Genomic DNA, 23,491 nt, shown 5'->3' with positions numbered 1-23,491 from the left:
CTCCTATAGGAAGAAGTATCTCAGTCCATTCTAAATATGGTGGTGCCAAACCGCCAAATCTACACTCGTTACACATCATATTATACCATACAAATCCATGGGAAAGTTTTTCCAAAAGGACCTTTTTGGATGAGGGTTTAGGCTCATGTTTTTAAATTTCGACCGAAACTGAAATCAAACATACCCGAATGGCACTTTATTTCAACCGAAATTTCCAAAATTTCATCCGAAATGTTAGGAAATTCGACCAAAATTTTCATTTTAAAAAAATAAATATAACATTATTTTTAATATGAGGTTGGATTTCGGCTGAAATTTTGGTTTTCGGTGAGGTCCAAAACCGGTACCGAAACCGAAATTTAAAACCAAGGATAGGATCATGGTTTTAAATTTCGACCGATTTTGGATTTCGGTGGGGACCGAAACCGAAATTTCCTGAAATTTGATATTTCGCAAAATATCAAATTTCGGCCAAAATTTAGGAATCTCGGTCCGAAATTTCGGAAAAATGGCATTTAAAAAAAAAAATGTTACAAAATTTCGGAATTTCAGTCCCAAATTTCGAAGCTTAATACGAAATTTTGGATTTCGTTGAGGTCCGAAACCGGTACCGAAACCAAAATTTAAAACCAAGGTTAGGATAATTTGATCTGGCTTGTGGGGTCGGGTTGGGCCCACCAGATTAACGGCCGACCACGTGCAGACATACTAATTACAGAGAATTTAATATCTCATAAGATGAGAAGTAGGCAGAGAAAATGCGGAGAAATTATCTATTTTGTTGAGGTGGAGATTAGAACAGATCACACGACCGATGGTTTTGGCGTATATCACTTTATCACTACTCTTTTCTTTCTTTCTTTCTTGTTTTTTTGTTTTTGTTTTCACACTTATGAAAACGAAAGCAAAAAAATATTTTCTTTAAAAATTCTCTATCATTTCTTTATTCGATTTTCTATTCCAATAATTCTTTTCAGATTTTTGTTGTCTTTTCTTATCTCTGGTTTTGTTTTCTTTTCTTTTGTTTCATATGAAACTAAGTAAAAGAGAAAGAGATTGCGAAATTTCATGGCGATTTTGATGAATCTTTAAGATTTTGGACTTTTCCTCTTTAATAGAGATGTATTTTTCTGTTGTAATTCTAGAGAGTTTGGCTGATATTTGAAGATCATGAAGAAGGTTAGGGTTTCTGTTATAGTCATGGTTTTGAGGTTTTAGAGAGAGAGAGAGAGAGGGAGAGAGCGAGTTTTAAAGAGGAAATGCGTGATATGATTTGATTGAGGAAAAAGGATAAGATGAAAAGATGTTTTGAGTGTGTGAAAATTAAGGTTTCGTTGACTTAGGGTTTTGTTGCAGACATGGTTTGAGGAGGAGTGAAATGGAGTTTTAGGGTTTGAGATTTGTTTTGAAATCTCTGGTAGAATTTGGATTTTAAAGGAATAAGTATTTAGGTTAGGCTTTTTTTTTTTTTTGGGTAATGAGGATTGTGAGGTCTGAGATTGTCTAAGAGGGTTTAGGGTTTTCTTTCATTGAATTGAATTGGGGTTTTGGCGTTAATTTGATAGTACTTGTTTGATAACAGCATTTTCCGAAGGTTAGGTATTGAGAAAGAAGTGGATTTTTCGGATTTGGAATTTGGTTGATCTTTGATTTATCGTTTGATGAAGGAACTAAGGGCAAGGTGAGAGATTTCCACTCTTTTGCATCTTTTTTCTGATAAATTTGATGATTTTTCTTATATAAATGTTGTGAGTTTCTTTTTTTTCTTTTTCTCATTACAGTTTCCTTACATTGGTGATCTTTGTATAGTTACAGCATTTTCTGAGAACCAGTATTGAGAAAAGAAATTGGGGTTTTATGCTGTGAGGCTTTTGATTATTTCCTTTTATCATCCTGTTCTATTATGATATTTGGAGAGAAACAGTATTAAGAAATTGGGATTTTATGATCTTGGGGTTGATTATTTCCTTTAATCATACTGTTTTTCTATGATGACATTTCGAGATTCGTCAAAAGAATTGATGGAGTGTGACAAGTGCTTGGATTCTCAGCTCTGGCACGCCTGTGCTGGAGGAATGGTTCAGATGCCGAATGTGAACTCAAAGGTCTTTTACTTCCCACAAGGCCAGGCTGAGCATGTCCATGGGACAGTGGACTTTGGGAATTGTATGAGAATTCCACCCCTTATTCTTTGTAGGGTTGCTTCTGTGAAATTCATGGCGGATCATGAGACAGACGAGGTTTATGCTAAGATCCAATTAGTTCCCGTGAGGAACAACGAGGCAGATTATATGGAAGAAGACAGTGTCCTTGGTAACAGTGGATGTGAAGTTCCCGAAAAACCCGCGTCTTTTGCAAAAACGTTGACTCAATCAGATGCCAACAATGGTGGGGGATTCTCTGTTCCTCGTTACTGTGCGGAGACGATATTCCCCCGCCTGGATTATTCTGCAGACCCACCAGTCCAAACCATACTAGCTAAGGATGTTCATGGCGAAATTTGGAAATTTCGACATATTTATAGAGGGACACCTCGTCGGCATTTACTAACCACAGGGTGGAGCACTTTTGTGAACCAGAAGAAGCTTGTTGCTGGGGATTCGATCGTGTTCTTGAGAACAGAGAACGGGGATCTCTGTGTTGGGATCCGACGAGCAAAGAGGGGCGGACCCGAGTTTCCATCTGGGTGGAATCCATATGGGCAGTTTTCTATGTTCTTGAGAGAAGATGAGAACAAGTTGATGAGAAATGGTAATTGTGGGAATTCTAATTTGGGTGGGGCTTTGAGAGGAAGGGCGAGAGTGAGGCCTGAATCGGTTATTGAGGCAGCGACACTTGCTGCAAATGGACAGCCTTTTGAGGTTGTTTACTACCCTCGTGCGAGCACACCGGAGTTTTGTGTGAAGGCTGTAGCCGTGAGAGCGGCAATGAGGATTCAGTGGTGTTCAGGGATGAGGTTCAAGATGGCCTTTGAGACCGAGGATTCTTCACGGATCAGCTGGTTTATGGGAACCATATCCTCTGTTCAAGTTGATGACCCCCTCCGTTGGTCTAATTCCCCATGGAGGCTTCTTCAGGTAACCCTTCCCACTCTCCTGATTGCAACTGCCGGCACAAAATATAGTCATTTCTATATATTACGATTCTAGGAAATACTTTGCTGATTTGCACTTTATATTTTGCTTACTGTAACCAGTGTTCAATATTCAAACATTCACTTTTTGCAAATTTTTCCTTTCATAATATAGGGGTTGGAATTTGTAGTAGTCTTGGTTTTGCAGTTTTTGGGTTAATTGGTTACTGAAATAAGTAACTCAATCATGTGATACCCTGGCATATCTCAACCCTATCTTTTCATCATCTTCCCCATGTGAAAAGATGGTAATTTGTTTTTCTTATAAAAATGGGGCCGCCGGAGATCGGATTGGTTGGCTATCGTGCACGGTTAGGGGCGCACAATAGCTCTGGGCTTTCGAGCGGGATTTTTGAAAATCGAATTTCCCAGCGAATTGTAGTAGAGAAATCGGTGTGACGTGGCAGGTCACGATCTTGACTTGGGGGTCCCACAAATATGGCACTTTTTCGATTTAATTGAGGCTATTGGGTAATGTAAGGGGTAATGGGTTTTTCTTTTGGGTCAAGGATAATGCTCCTGGGCAATTCATACTATGTAAATTTTGTGGGACTACTGGTCCCCAAGTTATTTTGCTGGTATGAATATATTTGTCAATTTTCAAAAAAAATAAAAAATGGGGCACCGCCCGAAGGTGTATCTCTTGCTATGTACTCAAGAAATGTGAAGTAAATTTCATGAAATCTCCATATGTACCTCACTGGTCTGCATTGGGCTGCAACTCCATTTTCAGGGTCCTGTTTCTGAACTCTATGAAGAGTGCACTGTTGGTCTAGCTACCATTTCGATAATAGTTTTTTTTTTTCAAGTGTGGCAATTTTATGTGGTATTTTAATTCATAATGCTTACGTTTATGAGCTATGAATTGCATGCTTCTTATGGGTTCAACACTTCTGAGTAACCCACATCTGATCATATTCTCTTGTCCCTTGTGTATATGAAGATGGATGTATATTTCAGATGTTTATTTTTAGGAGGATCTTGTTTTCCCCTATCCATATGCGAAAGAAAAACAGCTATATACAGACTTCTAGCACCTTTTCATATTCGGACCTCTGAGTTTTACTGAATCATGTACAAACATTCTACCCACATGACGATAAGCCCTAAGGATCAGTTTGGTTGCAGATAGTTACCTAGTAGGGTAGTGGTGAATTAAAACTTAACTAGTCAACAGGGAGGAGACTACTTGGCTTGTCTCTTCCCTGTTGACTACTTACGTTCTAAGTCACCACTACTATACAAGGTAACTACCTGCAACCAAGCTGACCCTAAGGTATTGTGGATTGTAGGGAACTCATACTGCACATGTATGCTTAAGTGTTTTAACGTAAGCATATCTGAATGCCTTTTAGAATCCTCGCCCATTGTGTTCATATGCAAGTGGCTTAATTTATGCAGATTTGAGGGGCTTTTAGGATCTATTCTCACTCCGCTCAATGAAGTATAAACCCTGAATCATAATCTAGATTGAACTATCGTTGCATGAATCTTCTATTGATGATGCTACTCCCTCTTCAGAATCTTGTGATTCCTAGATTCTTTTGTTCCAAACCTTATTTTCTACTTCATCCTGTGCCTCCTGATTTCTGCCTATTCTGTTATCTGGGGTTAAACCTGTAATCCTTGCATGATATTGCACAGTCATCTCTGTTGATTAGACACAGAGGATTTAGTATAGGACATGGAGATGAGGTGTCTAACAAGCCTGACATCTTAATCTGAATGTATCTAATACTAAAAATATTGTTACAAGCGGATCACTTTTTATGTCACATTGAAGAGTATATCCATTTAGATTTAAATACATTAAATTATATCAATATTACATAATTATCATCTACTAATAAGAAACTAAAAACCTACTTACAGGTTTTTCCTGAATAGCTGCATTGGCATTCTGTCTAAAATGGCTATTTATTAAAAGCTAGAGGACCTTGTTTCATAGACAGCTGTATATCTTTAACTTTAGAAGATACATAAAGAACTTAGTATACTATTTCAAAAAAAAATAAAGAACTTAGTATCGCTTTATATTATTATTTTTATAAATGAATGCTGATTATCTATTTAGGAATTATGCACTTGTAACTCTTTATCTTAATGTACCATGTTCACTTCAGTTAACGCAGCATTCTGTGCATTCATAGCATCCTGTGAGCTTTACTTCATATATATGAGAGCAATTTCTTGCAAGTCTTGTGGGGTAGTTTCAATATTCAATTTTGTAAATTGCATTCTTGAAATCTCGTACTTAAATTTTTCGAACTTATGATTGTGCAGTCGAAAATCTTGCATGTCATGTAACCATTTAGCTAATGCTCCTGTAATTTTCTCCTTTTATGGGTATTAGGCATCCTCTGATCCTTCCCATTATCTGCTCATTTTTGTGCCTTTTCTGTTCCAAAAACTATTATATCAGGTGACGTGGGATGAGCCGGACTTGCTACAGAATGTGAAACGTGTCAGCCCATGGCTGGTCGAATTGGTGTCAAATATACCAACCATCAATCTATCACCCTTCTCGCCACCGAGGAAAAAGTTGAGGCCCCCACAGCACCCCGATTTTCCCCTCGATGGCCATTTTCCAACGCCGATTTTTTCCGGCAACCCCCTTGGGCCCAGCAGTCCCATGTGTTATCTATCAGAAAACACTCCTGCAGGCATACAGGGAGCCAGGCATGCTCAATTTGGTATATCTTTATCAGATTTCCATCTCAACAAACTCCAGTCAGATCTGTTTGAGGCTGGTTTTCTGCGGTTCAATCACACGGCCCCAGCCTCTAGAATCTCCACGGGCCCCATTATCGAAAGCTCTAGCCTCATTATCGAAAACCCTAGTGTCCATGATAATGTCTCATGCTTACTCACTATAGGGAACTCTTCGCAGAGCATGAAGAAATTGGATGATGGAAAGACACCCCAGTTTGTGCTCTTTGGACAACCAATACTTACCGAGCAACAAATATCCCATAGCTGTTCTGGGGATACAGTCTCCCCGGTACTTACTGGAAACAGTTCCTCAGATGGGAATCCAGAGAGGACAACGAACATCTCATCCGACGGTCTGCAAGATAATTCATCCTGTGAAGGTTTTGCGTGGCACAAGGATCGACGGTCAAGTGATGTCGGTTTAGAGACTGGGCATTGTAAGGTGTTTATGGAGTCAGAGGATGTGGGTCGAACACTTGATCTCTCAGTCCTCGGCTCATACGAAGAGCTGTACCGGAGGCTGGCTAACATGTTTGGCATAGAAAGATCAGAGATGCTGAGCCATGTGCTTTACAGGGATGCGACCGGCGCAGTTAAACACACTGGCGATGAACCGTTCAGGTGAGTTATTCTTTTTGTTTTTTGATTATTTGCTTGTACCATTTGGTCACTCACTATATAAGTGTTGGCAATATATTTCTATCCGGACTTGGGAAATTATTAAGTATTGCCATTCCTCTGCTTGAATTGTGTATGTTTGGTTGCAAAAAAGCTTGGATGGATAAGGGTTTTGCTTGGCATTTGGGTGCCATGTCAGCAAAACCCCTTGTTTTGTTGCCAATATAAAATTGACATCCTAGAAGACAATCAGGGATATCTCTTGATTAATCATTGCATGTAATGTCTGCTGATGTGTCACCCGTGTCTCCTCTCTATGAAATCCAAGCCAAAATCCACAAAAAAGGTGGAATTTTGCTAGGATTTCTTGGGAACCATGCTCTCTCTCTCTCTCTCTCTCTCTCTCTCTCTCTCTCTCTCTATATATATATATATATATATATATATATATATAATGACACCCCATACCACAGCTTTATGAGGCTGACAACCAAACACTACTTACCACTATCCTACAATGTAAGTTTTAGGTAAATCCTATGCTTGTCTCCTCCCTGTTGACTACTTACACCACTAATCTACAAGGTAAATACCTACTGTTCTAACTCATTATAGCTAAAGTGGTGCTTCATAGATAATGATGAAGGGCAATAAAATTCCATTTTTTGCCCATGTTTCCAAATTTTGAGTTTAGATTATTTGGAGTTGTCTTAACTTGATGACAAATTTTTTCCTGTATTATTGCAGCGAGTTCACGAAAACAGCACGGAGGCTGACAATTCTAACGGACTCAGGCAGTGACAACATTGGAAGGTAGGAAAATAAATCTCATATGTTAAATGTACAGCTGAATGAGCAACTCTTTATGTTCAAGGCCAAGATTTTTGAGTCATGGAAACCCTTTGATCCTTTTTTGAGTATCTTATGCGCTTAACCAAGGTTTTTTTCCCTTTTTATATCCTTATCTACCAAGTTTATTCAGCACAACACATTATTTGACCATTTACTCTATAGCAATGCCCATCTGTTCCTAATATGGGAACCCAATTTTCCTTTGCTCACAGCCATAATTTTACCTAGGCCCGGTTTGTTTTAGATTTTGAGAACTGATTATGAGTCCAAAACTGATTATTGGACTCAAAATTAGGTTTAAGTTTAGACATATATCAGAATGTCATGCATTCAAGTCGCAGGACTGTAAATGGGCTACATTCTAATAAGTTTAGACAACACTGAGTTGGGATTCCCTATTTTTTCTTGAAAGACATGGCCTGAGAAGCAACTTAAGGCCATGTTCGTTTCAGATTGTGAGAACCGATGGTGAGGGTCCCAACTGATTATTGGTCCAAAATTAAACATAATTTTTGGCTAATAATCTGTTGGGGCCCTAACCATCGGTTGTCACAGTCTGAAACGAGCAGGGCCTAAACCTTCACATGAGGTCTTTTAAAAAGCCTCTGAAGTTCTGGTGTGCTTTTTCCTTCCATGTATTTTTCAATACATGATAGAGATGTGAGATGTGGGACATAAAACATCTACTTCACCATACATGTCTAAATATTTTCATTATTTTACGTCTTTGAAGGTTAGCACGGAATCCCTTTTTCCTAGCAACCCTCTTATTTTAATGAGCTGCTACTTAGAGTCTTGTTCAGAACTTCCTCAACTCTCCTTATTACGCTATTTACACAAAAATACGTTAATGACCATTTTTATGACAAAATTACTCTTATATACCTCATAAGATGACAAACATGCCCAACAAAAACCTCTCTCTGCATCATTTCCCAATTTTAATGGTTTCTCTCCTCATTCTCACTGACACCAAAAAGGAAGGGGCTTAGGGGTAGACCTGGCAAAAAGTGACCCGAACCGTGGGTCCAACCAGTCCGCCCGTACGGGCTGGGTCCAGTTCACTAAATTAGTGACCCATGGAAATTTGACCTGGCCGGGTGGACCTGCGGGTGCCCCAAAAAACCCAAATGATTGAGGCCCTTATAGTCCCGTATTTTTCAGAAAGTATTGTACTGACCACATCATAGGATGATCTAAACCGTCCATGTGATGGAACACACCGTAAATAGGTCACCCGCCAAAAATCATTTCCATAAGATAATCCTAGCCATCCGATCTATAGAGGTTTCCATAACTAATAATTATATGGGGCTAGAATCATCCTATGAAAATGATTTTTTTGGCACAACCTATTTACGTTATAGCCCATCACACGGACAGTTTGGATCATCCTATTATCGTGTGGAAATAAAAACAACAAAAAAAAGGGTGACCTGCTGGTCCACCCGGCCCGTAACGTTGGGGCCCGGGTTCACCCGGGTCATTTTGACCCAGCCCGTACGGGTTGGGTGAAACCCGGCCTGGCCCACCTGTTTGCCAGCCCACCTGTTTGCCAGGTCTAGGGGTGCCAATTTCAGACCAAAGAGTGTGCCAATATCAATTTCCCTCCTGAATGGCAAAGCAAAATCCCGAGAAATCAAATTTTAGGAAAATTGATATCCCGGTAAAACCGCAAATTCTTTATTAATTTCCGGTCAACAGGGGCCCGGCCATCAGAACGGCGTAACATTCGCATCCGCTGACGTGTCCACACGTGAACATTGATCGCCTGTGGGACCCAATCTGACGTGGAATAAAGCGTTTTTCGCTTTTGACTTTCGTATCTCCGTGTTTCTTCAAAAGCAAGATCTCATTTTTATATTTTATATCTCCTTTAAAAAATTATTTTTATTTTAATAACCCCTATATTTTTATTTGTTTATTTCCCCACGCTTGCGCCACAGAAATAGGGCAGTTGGGAAATAGGAATACAATGAGACCTATTCGTTTAATTTTTTTTAATTATTATTTTAGTGCTTGTGTGGGACCCTTAAATTCCATTGTTTTTTTTTTTTCTCCCGCGCTGGGGTTAGTTTCATGTAAGAGGAATTCTAGAATGAAGGGAGCCCTTGCGAAAAAGAGGTGAAAGGGCTCTCCCATTGGCTACACATCACCATCATGCATTAATAACGGCTGAAAGTCATACATGATGGTGATCTGCAGCCAATGGGGGGGGGGGGGGGGCCTTTCACCTCTTTTCTGCAAGGCCGCCCTTCAATTTAGATTTCCTCTTTTATGTAATTATTTTTTAATATTTGCATCTTTTTTTTATTTTTCTAAATTATTTCACTAACTAGGGTTTGTAAATGGAAAATGATATCATTCACGTGAGGGTTGGTTTACAAATGCTAATTTTCCGGCAAATTTTCAGCTTAATTTCTCGAGAGAAATTAAATATGGGATGATCAAGCTGTATTAACAGTGTCCATTCAAAGATGAGGAACCGTGGGCCCAGCTTTGCTGTTACTGGTTAATGAAGGGAAATGATGTAGTATTCGTCCCCTTTTTCTTCCATGGGCCACCCTCTTTTAGGGTAAAAAGTAGTCATAAACTCATAATACACTAACGAGGACCTTAATAAAGATAAGATGTGAAATGATGTTGGGCCCACATCATGATTGGAAGGTGATAGGTTTTGCACACCGTTTGTGTAAGAGGAATGATCTGATGCATAATCTATACACCAAAAGACTAATAATGTATGTACCTTTAGGGCCAGTTTGGATGCCAAGAAGATTTTGATTTGGATTTCTCACATTTGCTGCCCTTTTTGCGTTGTAATTTGGATCGGATCAAATTCTTGGATTTCTAATTCAGCAGTTGACAGTGAAAAAAATCAAATTTCTAAATTTGCTGTGGAAATAAGAAATTTCGGAATCCACAGATCTTGCAGTTTCCTTCACCCTCTTTGCTCCTCAACCTCTCCCCTCCACTAAGAAGAAACCCCTTCCCTCTCTGTGTCACTCAACATGAGCTGTCGGATCTATTCAATTTTTATTCGAAACTCAGTTTCAAATCCAAATACAAAATGGGAGGTGTTAGGCCTAAAATCGGTAACAGATACGGCAGTGACAGAAGAGCTGAGCTGGAGGACCCGAGGAGCTGAAGTCCTGCACAGGAGCACACGAGGTCAGAAGACCAACCCGGAATCGTTACTCCGGACAGGCCCTTCGACACTCAAGTCAGTACAAGCAGGAGTGCAGAGCGAGTTTTAAAGAGTGGTAGTTCAGAAGTTATCTTGTACTATCATATTTTCAAGAAAATGATGATAGGTGACGACTGCTTGAGGCCGGCAAACTCCGATCTGTTCGGTTTCTCAGGGGAGGTCGTGAAAGTGGAAGGACAGATTGAACTCTCAGTCCTCGTCGGAGAGCCGCCCTGTCAAGCCTTCGCGATGGTCAACTTCCTGGTAGTGAGGGCCACTTCAGTCTATAACGCTATCTTGGGACGACCCGGCCAGAACTTAATCCGCGCCGTCGCTTCAGCGTATCACCAGAAAATGAAGTTTATAACGCCAAACGGCATGGGAGAAGTCAGGGGAGACCAATCACAGTCCAGGGAGTGCTATGCCATGGCACTCAAGGGCAAAAATGCGGTGGAATCGCTGCCGATTGAGCTACTCGATCTGAGGGACGAAGCCCAGGGGACTAAGCCCGCCGAAGACCTCATCTCCGTCTCTCTGTGCAAAGACGATAATGAGAAAGTCGTCCAGATTAGCTCCTCACTAGGCAGCAGCACCCGGCATAGCCTCACCCAGTTTCTTCAAGACAGCGCAGACATTTTTGCATGAGCACCAACGGACATGCCTGGCATAGACCCGGCAGTCAGCACGCACAGGCTCGACGTCGATCCCACCTGCAAGCCGGTGAAACAAAAAACAAGACATTTCGCCCTGGAAAGACGGCAGGCGATCAAGGAAGAAGTGGAGAGGCTCTTAAGAGCTGACTTCATTCGGGAAATTCAATATCCGGACTGGCTAGCGAACGTGGTCCTAGTAAAAAAGACCAATGGAAAGTGGAGGACCTGCGTTGATTTCACCGATCTGAATAAAGCCTATCCCAAGGACAGCTACCCGCTCCCGAAAATCGATCAACTCATTGATGCCACCACAGGTCACGAACTACTGAGCTTCATGGACGCTTTCTCCGGATACAACCAAATCAGAATGTATGAATCAGATATACCAAAGACCTCCTTCATAATAGATCAGGGAACATACTGTTACCGCGTCATGCCCTTCGGCCTGAAGGATGCCGGGGCCACCTATCAAAGGCTCGTGAATAAGCTCTTCCAGAAACAAATCGGCTGTAACATGGAAGTCTATGTGGACGATATGCTGGTCAAAAGCTGAAGCGCGCACGATAATGTCTCCGACCTGAGGGAAACATTCCAAGTCTTAAGAGAGCACAAAATGAAGCTCAACCCCACCAAGTGCACTTTTGGCATCAGCTCAGGAAAGTTCTTGGGGTTTATGGTAAGCCAAAGAGGGATCGAGGCCAATCCAGAAAAAATCAAGGCCGTGGTGGAGCTCACTCCACCAAAAACCATCAGAGAAATACAACGGTTAACCGAGATTGTGGCCGCGCTGGGGCGCTTCATCTCAAAGTCTGCAGAGAGATGCCTGCTGCCTTTCTTCAACGCCGTCAGAGGGATCAAGACAGCACCCTGGACAGAGGAGTGCCAGATTGCGTTCAAGGAACTGAAGCAGTACTTGTCCTCCCCACCGCTGTTGACAAAGCCAGAGCCGGGGGGAGCTGCTCCTGTACCTGTCCGTAAGCCCCATGGCATTGGCAGCCGTGCTAGTTCGAGAAGAGCACAACCACCAGAAACCGATTTACTACGTCAGCAAGGTCCTGCATGATGCTGAGACCAGGCACCAGCGGGTTGAGAAACTGGCGTACGCCCTGATCATGGCGGCCAGAAAACTGAGGCCATATTTTCAAACCCACACAATAAAGGTCCTGACTGATCAGCCGCTCAGGCAAGTTCTCCACAGACCGGACACCTCGGGTCTTCCAGCTCAGCTTACGTCACTGCCGTATCTGTTACCGATTTTAGGCCTAACATGAGGTATCCAAATGGGCCCGACTTTTGAATGATTAATGTTTGTAATTACACTAACATGTCTACCGATGGGCCTATTAAACCGGCCAACTGGTTGACAAGCCCCAGATAAATGTGCCAGATAAATGTGCCAACGGACTCCTACTACATTTAATTGGGTAGAGTCAGATGATCCGAAAATACCCCTTTATATTTTGTATGCAATGGTAAGAGGCCTCAATTATTCAATATAAAAAAAGGTCAAAACTTTGTTTGAGTACCATTGTGGTTTTCTAAGACTACATCATTTCATTATGAATGTTTTATTATTTGATGTAGGACAATTCTAATATTCTATGTATAATGGATTGTGACACAATGTAAACACCTAAATTTGAAATTTTTATGTGAAAGAGAGAAATAACAGTTACATATGGTGTATTCCGGCAACTTTCAGTAAGACCCATTTTAAAACGTTACTTACTAACACATGTTGTGCAAGAAAATTGACATTTGCACCCTTCCACATGCATTGGAAATGACATTTTATACTATATCTGCTAACTTGTAGTTGTGTTCTGCAACTCAATTCTCCCATCTGCAACTTTTGTAACAATATCTCATTATTTAAGTTATCACTTCTAATTACTGAGGTAGTGATGGTTTGGACATTGGTAAGTACTCACTATTGCTTTTTTGGCATCGTTGAGTTTCTTATCTTCTCCTTGAGTTTGTCATCTTCTCATTTGAGTTTTTTTATCTTCTCATTTATTTGTCCTAATTGTTTTTATAATTGAGTTTATCTTCTCGTCGAGTCTTTTATCTTCTCCTTGAGGGTGAGCCTTGGCACAACGGTAAGGTTGCTCCATTGTGACCTGATGGTCACGAGTTCAAGTCACAGAAACAACCTCTCTACAAAGCAGGGGTAAGGCTGCATACATCTAGCCCTCTCTAGACCCCACAATGGTAGGAGCCTCGTGCACTAGGCCGCCATTTATTTTTATTTTTTTATAATTATTCATTTCCTCGGTGAGTTTCTAATCTCTTGGATACCCTTTTAAACCCTTTAAGTCACCTTTGTATGAAAAATTACCATTTTTAATTTAATTTTTTAATTACGTGATAACTTTTCATATCATAAGTCTCCATGTTTATCATCGAGCACTTTAAAATGCATCATAAGGTTTAGACAGGTTTATGCCTACTAGGAAAAAGACCTAATCACTTCGTCAAGTTCTAACAAATGAAAAACCAACATATTCGCTGTAGCCATCATCTCGGTATCTTATTGCTACTTTTATTTTCGTTGATAATGATATCTTGGAGTAGTGGTTGATGGTGCAACATTGGTGTTGTTTTCATTGCTATTATGGAAGGTAAACCAAGGCTTAGTCAAATGGCAAAATCACCGAAAAGTTTAATATCGAGCCATAAGTTTTCAATGCACATCAGTTCCAAGAAAGGAAACCATAGAATATGCAGAATGGCCTATTCTCTTTCGTTCTCTACTTTATTTTGGTTGATGGAACTGAACGTTTTGTTTTGAAGAATACGTTACAGGGGGGCGGGATTTAACAGTTAATTTTTCTAAAAAATATATAAAAATAAAAGTTGTTAAAAAATATAAGAAATTAGAGGAATGCAACACTCACAGGAGCCCGTCCTAAAAAACAGGGAAAGGGCGCCCTCATTGGTCAAAACCCATTTAGGATGGCACAGAAAATCATAGTCATAACTGTCATGAAGGACTTTTGTAAGTACATCCAGCATTCCTCAAGAAATATGAAATATTATATGAACCAAATTTAATAAAAAACACATTTAATTACTTAAGACATTAAATTTAGGGAAATTTTATCAGCACTACTGTATTTTGTTGAGGCCCCGAGGGCACTCCTCACTTTATTAAAAGTACGGTATGGCCCGCACCATAAGATGATCGGAACCGTCCATTAGATGGGCCACAGCCTAAATAGGTTGTTCCCGAAAATTATTTCCATAGGTTGATCCTAACCCTCCGATCTAAAGAGGGTTAGGATCAACCCTCTAACATCAGATCGGAGGGTTAGGATCAACCTACGGAAATGATTTTTGGGGTACAACCTATTTAGGCTGTTACCCATCTAATGGACGGTTTGGATCATCCTATGGTGCGGGCCATACCGTACTTCTAATAAAGTGAGGAGTGCCCTCATCAAAATACAGTAGTGCTGATAACATTTCCCTAAATTTATTTTCATATATTGACATTAAATTTGTAAGACTTTTTGCTTGGAGAGACAAAAAGACGTGAAATACCCTTCAAATGGCTATAAAAGGGTCAAATCAGCTATAAAATAAAGGATAAAACAGTAAAAAAAACATATAGCCATTTGAGAGCATTGCTGTAATTTAAAAACAATACTTCGTTCGGGTCGAAACATATTAGAGATAAGAACAAACCATAATAGACCGAAATCTGAGCTAAAGAGGAATATATAGGATTTTTGTTCCATTTTCCAGGCCGAAAGGAAACATTTCATCAACTTAAGGTGACCTTAGTCTTTATCTTCATCCAAAAGCAAAAGACCCTCTTCAAGCAAACCTCAAGATCATGATACATGTCACAACTAAATTGGTGCTCTCATTATTAGTTTTGAAAGTTACGCTTATGAAAAGTTGTTAGCTAAGAAAAACTCCACTTAATAGTCTTGTAGATTCCATTTTCCTCTCTTCTCGAAGTGGGTCTACCAGCTTTCACCTAGAGCTTAGCTCTTCCGTCCCTCTTCCCCCACGCACTATGATTTACCATCCCTTTTCTGTCGAGGGTATCTATTTTCATCCCTATAGTTGATGGGTTTTTAATAGGGCTGCAACTCGGGTCGGGCGGGTCGGGTTTTGGAGAACCCAACCCTACCCGAGAAATATCTCGGGTCGGGTCGGGTCGGGTTTTTTTTCGGAAAACCCACGATTCCCAAACCCGGCCCTACCCATGATAAATCTCGGGTCGGGTTGGGTTTTTTCACGTTGACGCAATTTTTTAAGGAAAATTCTTGTTTGGTAAGGCAACTCAACTCATAGAAGCAGAAATTACACTCACATTACACTTGAATCAAACAATGTTGTAATTACAATCAAACAATGCTGAATCAAACACTTGAATCAATTCAACTCATAGAAGCAGAAATTACACTCACATACAATAACAGTGGGTGCGTGGGTTTTCACTTTTAACTTTTAACTAACAATAGAAAAAAATGTACATACTATAACTTATGTAACTCGGGTCGGGCCCCTTCAAACCCGGCTCGACCCGAGATTCATGCGGACTTTTGAATGCTCAACCCGAAACCCATGCAACCTGAACCCAACCCAGGCTATTTTCGGGTCGGGTAAAACCCGGCTCGAGTTGCAGCCCTAGTTTTAATGCCTTGCTAACTATTTTCTAACACAAGATGTATGGCTAATCTCCCATCTGCATAGGGATCTCATCCATCACCAAGCTGACCCTGTTATGAGAAGGCCATGACCCAAAAATCACAATGATGGCAAATCCAAATTGGCACTTCTAATGCTACTCATTGAATAGTACTTGTACCAAGGATAAGCAGAGATCCAATTAATTTTACAATAACAGATGAGAAAAGTAGGGAAGTTGGGTAATAATTACGAGGAATTACGGATTTCGGGTACCTTTTAAATTAACCATCAAACACGGGTGATTCTTCAAAAAAGGGTGAGAAAAAAACTCCAATACCCTCCTGACATGATCAGAGTCCTCGTATGTTGCCCTTCGTGACGAATTCACAACCTAACGTCAATCATTATCTTTAAAGTAATAATATTTTATTATTAACACCTCTCTATTGGTTGAAAACGGCGACGTTATTGAATATTTTATTATTTCTCACGTCTCTTTTGGCTTGGATATTGAATATTTTATTATTTTTCACATATCTTTTGGCTTAGAACGGCTACATTATTGAATATTTTATTATTTCTCACGTCTTCTTTGGCTGAAAATGCGGCCGGATTCTATAGTACACCGTCGGAATATCGAGTACACCACCAGATTTTCTAGGTTCAAACATGTGTTCCAAACATATTGAGTACGCTGCCGGAATATCAAGGGGACGTCGGCAGAAATAGGGTGTGCGCCGGCAGAAATAAGGTGAACACCGGCAGAAATAATAGGTACGCCGGTGGAATCTCATACAGAGAGATGGCTGTATTATTAGAAGATGCCACTGTTCCATAATGATGTCTATGTGTAATGCATCCGACCGTCTATGCATATTGGCTACGGTCAAGATTTAAACGAACCCAAGGGACTCTGGGTTTGAAGGAAAATTTCAAATCCAAGTCAAACCAGTTGTGTATAGAGGCGCCAACGTTCCAAAAAGTTTTTAAACATGTGTAAAGCATCCATCCGTCTCTGGTTATTTTCGACGGCCAAGATATAAACGAACCCAAGGTTCTGTCGGTTCAAATACACATTCAGACGAACCAAAAGAAGCCTTGTGAAGCGCACCAATTTAATGAGCCTGTAATGAAAAATGAAGCTGCAAGGAGAGTTATGTTGATGTCAGGAGGTATTGGGATCTTTTTTCCACCCATTTTTGAAGAATCACCCGTGTTTGATGATTAATTTAAAGGCTATAATTCCTCATAATTACTACCCCATTCCGTACTTTTCTCATAACTAATCCACTTCTCCAGTTATAATGACTGCAAGTCAAAAGAGTATTAAATGTACTTTGGCCTCATGCAGCCAATGAGGGCGCCCCTTTTACCCCCTTGTTTTTTTGCAAGGGCACTCCTGAGTTCTCATGAATTTCGATTTTGGGCTCATGAATTTCATTTTTGCTCTATACCATGCCTAATTTTAGTGGTGTCTATACCACCTTGATTTTTCTCCAAGCGGACTATAATTGTCCTTGTCTGATAAAAAAATGAATGTTTTTCAAGTGGGCAGTGATAAATTCACCCCATTCTAGGATGAATTCACCCCGTATTTTTCAAAATGGACTGTACAGCCCACACCATAGGGATGATCCAAACCGCCCATTTGATGGGCCAAGATGTAAATAGGTTTGTGCACGAAAAATCATTTCCATAGGATGATCCCAACCGTCCGATCTATATAACTTTCCATAATGTGAGTCCCTCTTTAGATCGGAGGGTTAGAATCATCCTATGGAAATGATTTTTGGGGCACAAGCCTATTTACATTGTGGCCCTCATCAAAGAAATTTACAGCATCAGAATCTCCTTAGCTGCACAGGCAACTAGGAAAGTGCTCAATTTTCAAATCCTTCCTCTTCATATGCCTGCCATTTAAGACATTCTTTACCAATCAACTTCATGAATGTTAAGGTTTCCTAAACTATGTTAAGGTTTCCCAAAACTCAGTCCAACGTAGGATTAACACTAATGAAGCCACAAATGGAAAAATATTTAAGGTGCTACCTAGTTAAGCATTTGCTAAAACAAACTTGAATGCTTGTCAATGATGAGACTTGTCTGAATTGATAAATGAAGGGTAAACGAAAAAGATGGGTATGTAGAAGTAAGACAACTAAGGCAGTGTTGATAGATGATAATCTAAATTACAAAGCAGTCTTTACAAGCCTTACAGAAGTCTATACATCTTATATGTTAAAGTATTTGCATCATATATATAAAGGTAGCCATATGAAAATTGGTTCACCCAAGAGCGCTTCGTAGTTATATAGAATCCATATCATAGAAATTACTAGTTGACAACAGCATGCCTCTGAAATGGGATATTCTTCTTCCATTGCCATTATCAGAATCCATGCTCGCAAGCATCTTCAGCCACAGATCTGTAGTACAAATTAATTATCAACATGTAAGTTTTTATACTAGGACTTTGAAACCATAAAGCATGAAAAAGGTGACATAACAAACCAAAGACAAGCCCAGAGAGCACCAAGCAAATGAGACTTGAATCAATGAGAAGCCCATTTTTAGCAACCACATTTCAGTTTTGCCACCAGATTAATGAAGACACATTTGAAATGTGTGTTAGCACATTTTAAAGCAACTGATGAAAATGGCAACATGGTTTACAAGAAAAATGGTTGAAACAGGCATACAAATTATTCACATGAAGGATTGTCATGCTCCAAGGGGGGGTGCAGCGCACGAGGCTCCCGCCATTGCGGGGTCTGGGGAGGGATAGATGTACGCAGCCTTACCCCTGCTTTGCAGAGAGGCTGTTTCTGTGACTCGAACCCGTGACCACCAGGTCACAATGGACAATGGAGCAACCTTACCGTTGCGCAACCTTATTGTCATGCTCCAAAAGCAGAAATAATATCCCGGGCTTGGGATAAAAATGATGACTCATAAACAAAGAAATAACTGCACATAAGGCATCAACGAAATTATGAGATACTATGTACTCCATAAGAACTGGTTGTACAAGATTTTATCAGTAAACAGGTCACAGACCAAAACCAAAGAAAAAATAATTTCAATTTAAGAAGATATTAATAAGCAAAGAAAAAATAATTTCAATCTACGAAGATATTAACAGTTGATGAATTGAAATCATCCGGCATGTATAAGAATACCATGATTTTTTTTTTTGAACGATTAAAACAATGCCAAAGAGGCACTAGCAAATGTACCAATGTACTTTGTCTTGTACAAAACTTCGGTAAAGGGGGCTAAAAGGATAGAGAAGCTTCAAAAGGAATTTCTATGGGAAGGAAGTGGAAACAAAAGGCTCAAACATCTAAACCAATTGGTGGCAAGTCTTCAGGCTTTTAAATCCCATGGCGGCTTGGTGATTGGCAAAATCAGATTGCGCAATATGACATTGAAGGGAAAATATGCACTTTGGCACAAGATAATTGGGGACAAATATGGGCGGGAATGGGAAGATTGGGAGAGTAAGGACATAGTAATAGGAAAAGGTTTGGGAGCATGGATGTCCATTTGTTCGTCTAGACCCTTGTATAAACCCCTTGTCAGATATAGGGTGGGAAAAGGCGAGAGTATGAGATTTTGGGTTGACCTCATGGGTAGGAGAGTCATGTCTTTGACAGGCTTTTCTGAACCTCTACTACTTAGCGACCAATAGAGAGGTGAGAGGGGAGAGTGTTTGATTATTTATCCAGAGGAGGAATGACAGGGTTTTTTGAGAAATTAGACTTCAGCGCAATCTTAAAGTCAGAGAAATCTCTTCTTGGGTCCCTTTACTCCCTAGTTTCTCATCTTTTCTAGAATCCCTTCATTCCTTCTGTTGTTCTCCCTTCCTTTTTTGTTCGTTCCTTCTTTTACATGTTGAACTCAAGCAATGTGAGATCAAGGCGTGCAAAAATATGGAAATCCTTAGCCTCCCCAAGCATTACAACGTTCACTTGGACAATGGTTAGTCGAAAGATCAATATACTTGTGAGCGGCTCAAAAGAAGAAAATTCCACATTATAAGCAGGTGCATTCTATGCAAAAAGCAGGAAGAAACCAAGGTTGCCAGGGCGGAAATCGAAAGTGGAAAGCGAAGCGGGAATCGAAGGCTCCCAGGATGGTCGGAAGCGAGAATCGTGAAGAAGCGTGTGAAGGGTCGAAGGATTTTTTTTAATAGTTAAATATATTTAAAAAAAATAAAAAAAATTACTAAAAAATAAAAGAAATAATCATATGAACCATATATTTAAAAAAATACTTTTTTATTAAAAGATCCAACATTTACTTAAAAGGAAAATCACTATCAGCCGAAATGCCTGTGTTGGCCAGTGCGTTGATCAGTGCCTGACAAGATGAAAAAAATTTAGAGACCAAATTATGAGATTTTTTTACCAGAATTCAGAGATTTAATAATGTTTGTACTCGATAGAATTTACGAATTTTTAAAACTGGAAAAATACCCCATCATTTGAGAGTAAAGATTTTCACCTGACCTGTTTTTTTTTTCAAATTTTGTACTAGAACTGGAAACTTGACTTTTTATCCTTTTATATTTGGGTCTTGAAACTATTTTTAATTGATTCAAATCAGGGATATTCCCGTATTTACATGTTAATCTTAAGTAAATGGAGAATAAAAGTAGTAAAGACATAAGAGGACCGGCAAGAAGAGAAGACAATCACCAAGAGACAGAGAGGGTGGGTAGGAAACGCAGTTCCCATAGAGTGGGGGATACACGTTTCCCATAGAGTGGGGGATACACGTTTCCCATGTTTCCGAAACAGGCTTCCCAAAAATTGGGGAATCGAGAATATTCCCGTTTCCGAATCGATTTTCGTTGAATCGGGATTCCCCGTTATGAATAGAGATTCCTGCTTCCTTGGAAGAAACACCATATCACATCATGGTGGAATGTCTTTTTTGCTACCGCTTGTGGCAGGCTTTGATAAATTGCTTAGGCTAATCATGGGTGCAGCAAAGATTGATTAGCAACATTGTTTTCTAATGAGTGTGCTGGTCATTGTGGAGAAACCGGGCAAGCATTATGGAAGGCAGTCCCCTTATGCTCTCACATTGCATATTTGGAAGGAAACGAACAACTGCATATTCAAGCACAAGAGAAAGTCTTGGGAGAGGATTCTACTAGATGCTAGAATTGATATAGTCTCTATGGGAGGCAAAAATGATAAGTCTGGAGCAAGCTATCAAGTGGTAAACATTCTGAGAAAATGGCAAGCTATAGCACAAGAAAAAAGATTAAGATCAAATGTCAGTCCAAAATGGCAGCCTCCCATAAATGGGTGGTTCAAATTGAATTTTGAATTTTGAATTTTTGATGTAAGTGCCAGAAGCAAACCGAGGCCAGCAGGGATTGGTGGGATCATTCATGATTCTAATGGAAGAACAATAATGTCATTTTCAGGACCTGCTGGGATCTGCGATTCAAATGAGGCTGAAGCAAAGGCTTTATTATGGGGTCTTAAATAGTGTGTGGAAGCTCGCATTCGCCCTAATGCGATTGATGGAGACTCAACCACCATAATAGCATGGGCTTCCAACAAATCAAAAGGCCTGTGGAAATTGGCCTCCATCATTGTTGAACTTAAGGACATCATGCGGATTATAAATCCTCAAACCCATCACATGAGGAGATCGGCAAATGAATTAGTGGACATCTTGGCAAAACAGAGAGTGAACTTTGAGGGAGTACAAGTATGGGTAAATGAGCTATCAAAATCATAAAGTGCAGCACTCAAGATTCACTTGTCAACGCAGGGCACGGATGTATGGATTCAGCGCATATGTCTGGCTCATTCTGTAACTTAGCGGGCTATCTATTGTGGTAATGTCGTTTGAGAGTGAGGTCTTCTTGTAAGGGAATGGTGTGACTATTATAATGTAGGTGGGACCCCCATCATGTATTTCGGTCGACACCATATTAAAAAATTGTCACCTTTAAAAAAAATGCCAAAGTAACAAGCTAAAATTGTTCATGCTATGATATATATCACACATTGTGTTTACACGGTACACTTTGCTTACCACCAAATTCACTATGTTTCTTATGCACTCATGTCAGCTGAATATGGATATCAACTTCTTTCAGATTCTAACAGGTTAGGCTCTCTATTACTTCGTAGAATTAAGTTCATTCCAGAAACTGTGATTAGATCACTGCATTGACAGAGAGCGAAAACGTTCTAGAAAATTCCACAAAACAACCAAAAGGTATATAAGATGACATCTGCCCCAATGTTACAGGGGTCGCCATCCCACCATCCGACCTGTGATTATTTGCAGCATGGGAGATTACCTCTTGACCCTAAGCAAAAGGTGGAAATAAGCAGGCGTGCTCCTCGATTTATATACTTTAATGACACTTTGTATCGGAGATCCCTCGATGGAATTCTTCTAAGATGTCTCTCCGAAAACGAGGCAAGTGCATTGAACGAAGTGCATGCCGGATCATGTGGTGCTCACCAGTTAGGTCCAAAGTTACATCAACATTTAAAAAGAATGGGTATTTATTGGCCCACTATGTTGGCGGATTCTAGAGTTTGACTGAAAATGTGAAGTCTATTAATTCCATGCAGATTATATATTCATCAGCCACCAGAGCCTCTCCATCCAACAGTCGCTTCATGGCCTTGTGAGGCTTGAGGCATGGATGTGATGGGGCAAATTCACCCTCCATCTTTCGGAAATCATCAATACATTGTCATTGCCACATATTACTTCTCCAAATGGGCAGAGGTAATTCCCTTTAAGGTTATAAAGGCAACAAATGTTACCGATTTCATTCTTACAAATATTATATACTGTATCGGTATACCACAACGAATTATCTCAGACAATGGGACACCCTTTAAAAATCGGGCCGTGAACCGATTATGTGATAAATTCCACATCAAACAACTTTATTCGTCAACCTACTACGCTCCTGATAATGGCCTGCCAGAGGCATTCAACAAGATACTTTGTAAACTTCTTAAGAAAAATCACTTCAAGAAACAAAAGGGGTAGGAATGAAAGACTCCAAGAAGCTCTGTGGGCGTATAGAACTATGTATCTTACCCCACGCAAGCTACCCCTTATTCTTTACTCTTTGGAGGAGAGGCTATACTACCTTTGGATGTACAATTGCCGTCTTCAAGAGTAGTAATCCAAAATTCCATCACTGAAGAAGAAAACGTCAAATTGAGGCTGCAGGAGTTGGAAGCGTTACACAAGCACCGCCTTGAAGCACAACTTCGACTAGAAGCACGTATGATATCTTCATTCAACAAGAGAGTTCAAAGACATTCCTTTAAAAAGGGTGATTTGGTACTCATCATTAAAAGACCAATAGTAATATCAAGGCGATCTCGCGGGAAATTCAACTTAAATGGGAAAGGTCCGTATGTAGCTGAAAAGGTCTTTACAAACGATGCTTATCAGTTAATATCTGTCGAAGGCAATCACCTCTTCCCTCCTATCAATGGGGGTTTCACGAAGTTATATTATTACACATGAAATCCATGATGAACAAAGAAAATAAGGCCAATATCATATAATCAAAAACTAAATGAATAAAAGATAAACAATTTATGTCTTAAAAAAAGAGTAAGCCTCCCTAAAAAAGGGGGGAATGAAGAGATGAAAACATGTAACAAAAGTCCGATTGGTTTATAAATA

General features: G+C 40.0%; 2 protein-coding genes across 3 annotated transcripts in view; one reads left to right on the top strand and one right to left on the bottom strand.

The window, feature by feature from the left end:
* The first annotated feature begins 979 nt into the window (after positions 1-979).
* On the top strand, positions 980-7,419 carry LOC143890060 (auxin response factor 18-like). Of its 2 annotated transcripts, none has more exons than XM_077394603.1 (4): positions 980-1,681; positions 1,810-3,077; positions 5,556-6,466; positions 7,211-7,419. In XM_077394603.1, exons 2-4 carry the CDS (start codon positions 1,989-1,991, stop codon positions 7,278-7,280), a joined length of 2,070 nt encoding a protein of 689 aa, XP_077250718.1. In that variant the 5' UTR covers positions 980-1,681; positions 1,810-1,988; the 3' UTR covers positions 7,281-7,419. The 2 variants fall into 2 exon arrangements, with proteins under 2 accessions (XP_077250718.1, XP_077250717.1); XM_077394602.1 differs by having other exon boundaries at positions 1,782-3,077.
* Positions 7,420-17,943: 10,524 nt separating this feature from the next.
* LOC143891428 (ubiquitin-like protein 5) overlaps positions 17,944-23,491 on the bottom strand; it is a 28,698-nt gene continuing 23,150 nt past the window's right edge. Inside the window, exon 2 of the mRNA XM_077396002.1 lies at positions 17,944-18,225. The gene's annotated coding sequence lies outside the window, so the exon portion shown is untranslated. The remainder of the gene's footprint in view (positions 18,226-23,491) is intronic.

The sequence above is a fragment of the Tasmannia lanceolata genome, unplaced genomic scaffold (assembly GCF_043159265.1).
Source record: "Tasmannia lanceolata isolate RefF3 unplaced genomic scaffold, GAP_Taslan_0.1 ptg000013l, whole genome shotgun sequence".
Lineage (NCBI taxonomy): Eukaryota > Viridiplantae > Streptophyta > Magnoliopsida > Canellales > Winteraceae > Tasmannia > Tasmannia lanceolata.
The sequence above is the reverse complement of the archived record's forward strand: the minus strand, read 5'-3'. Positions and strand labels throughout refer to the sequence as shown.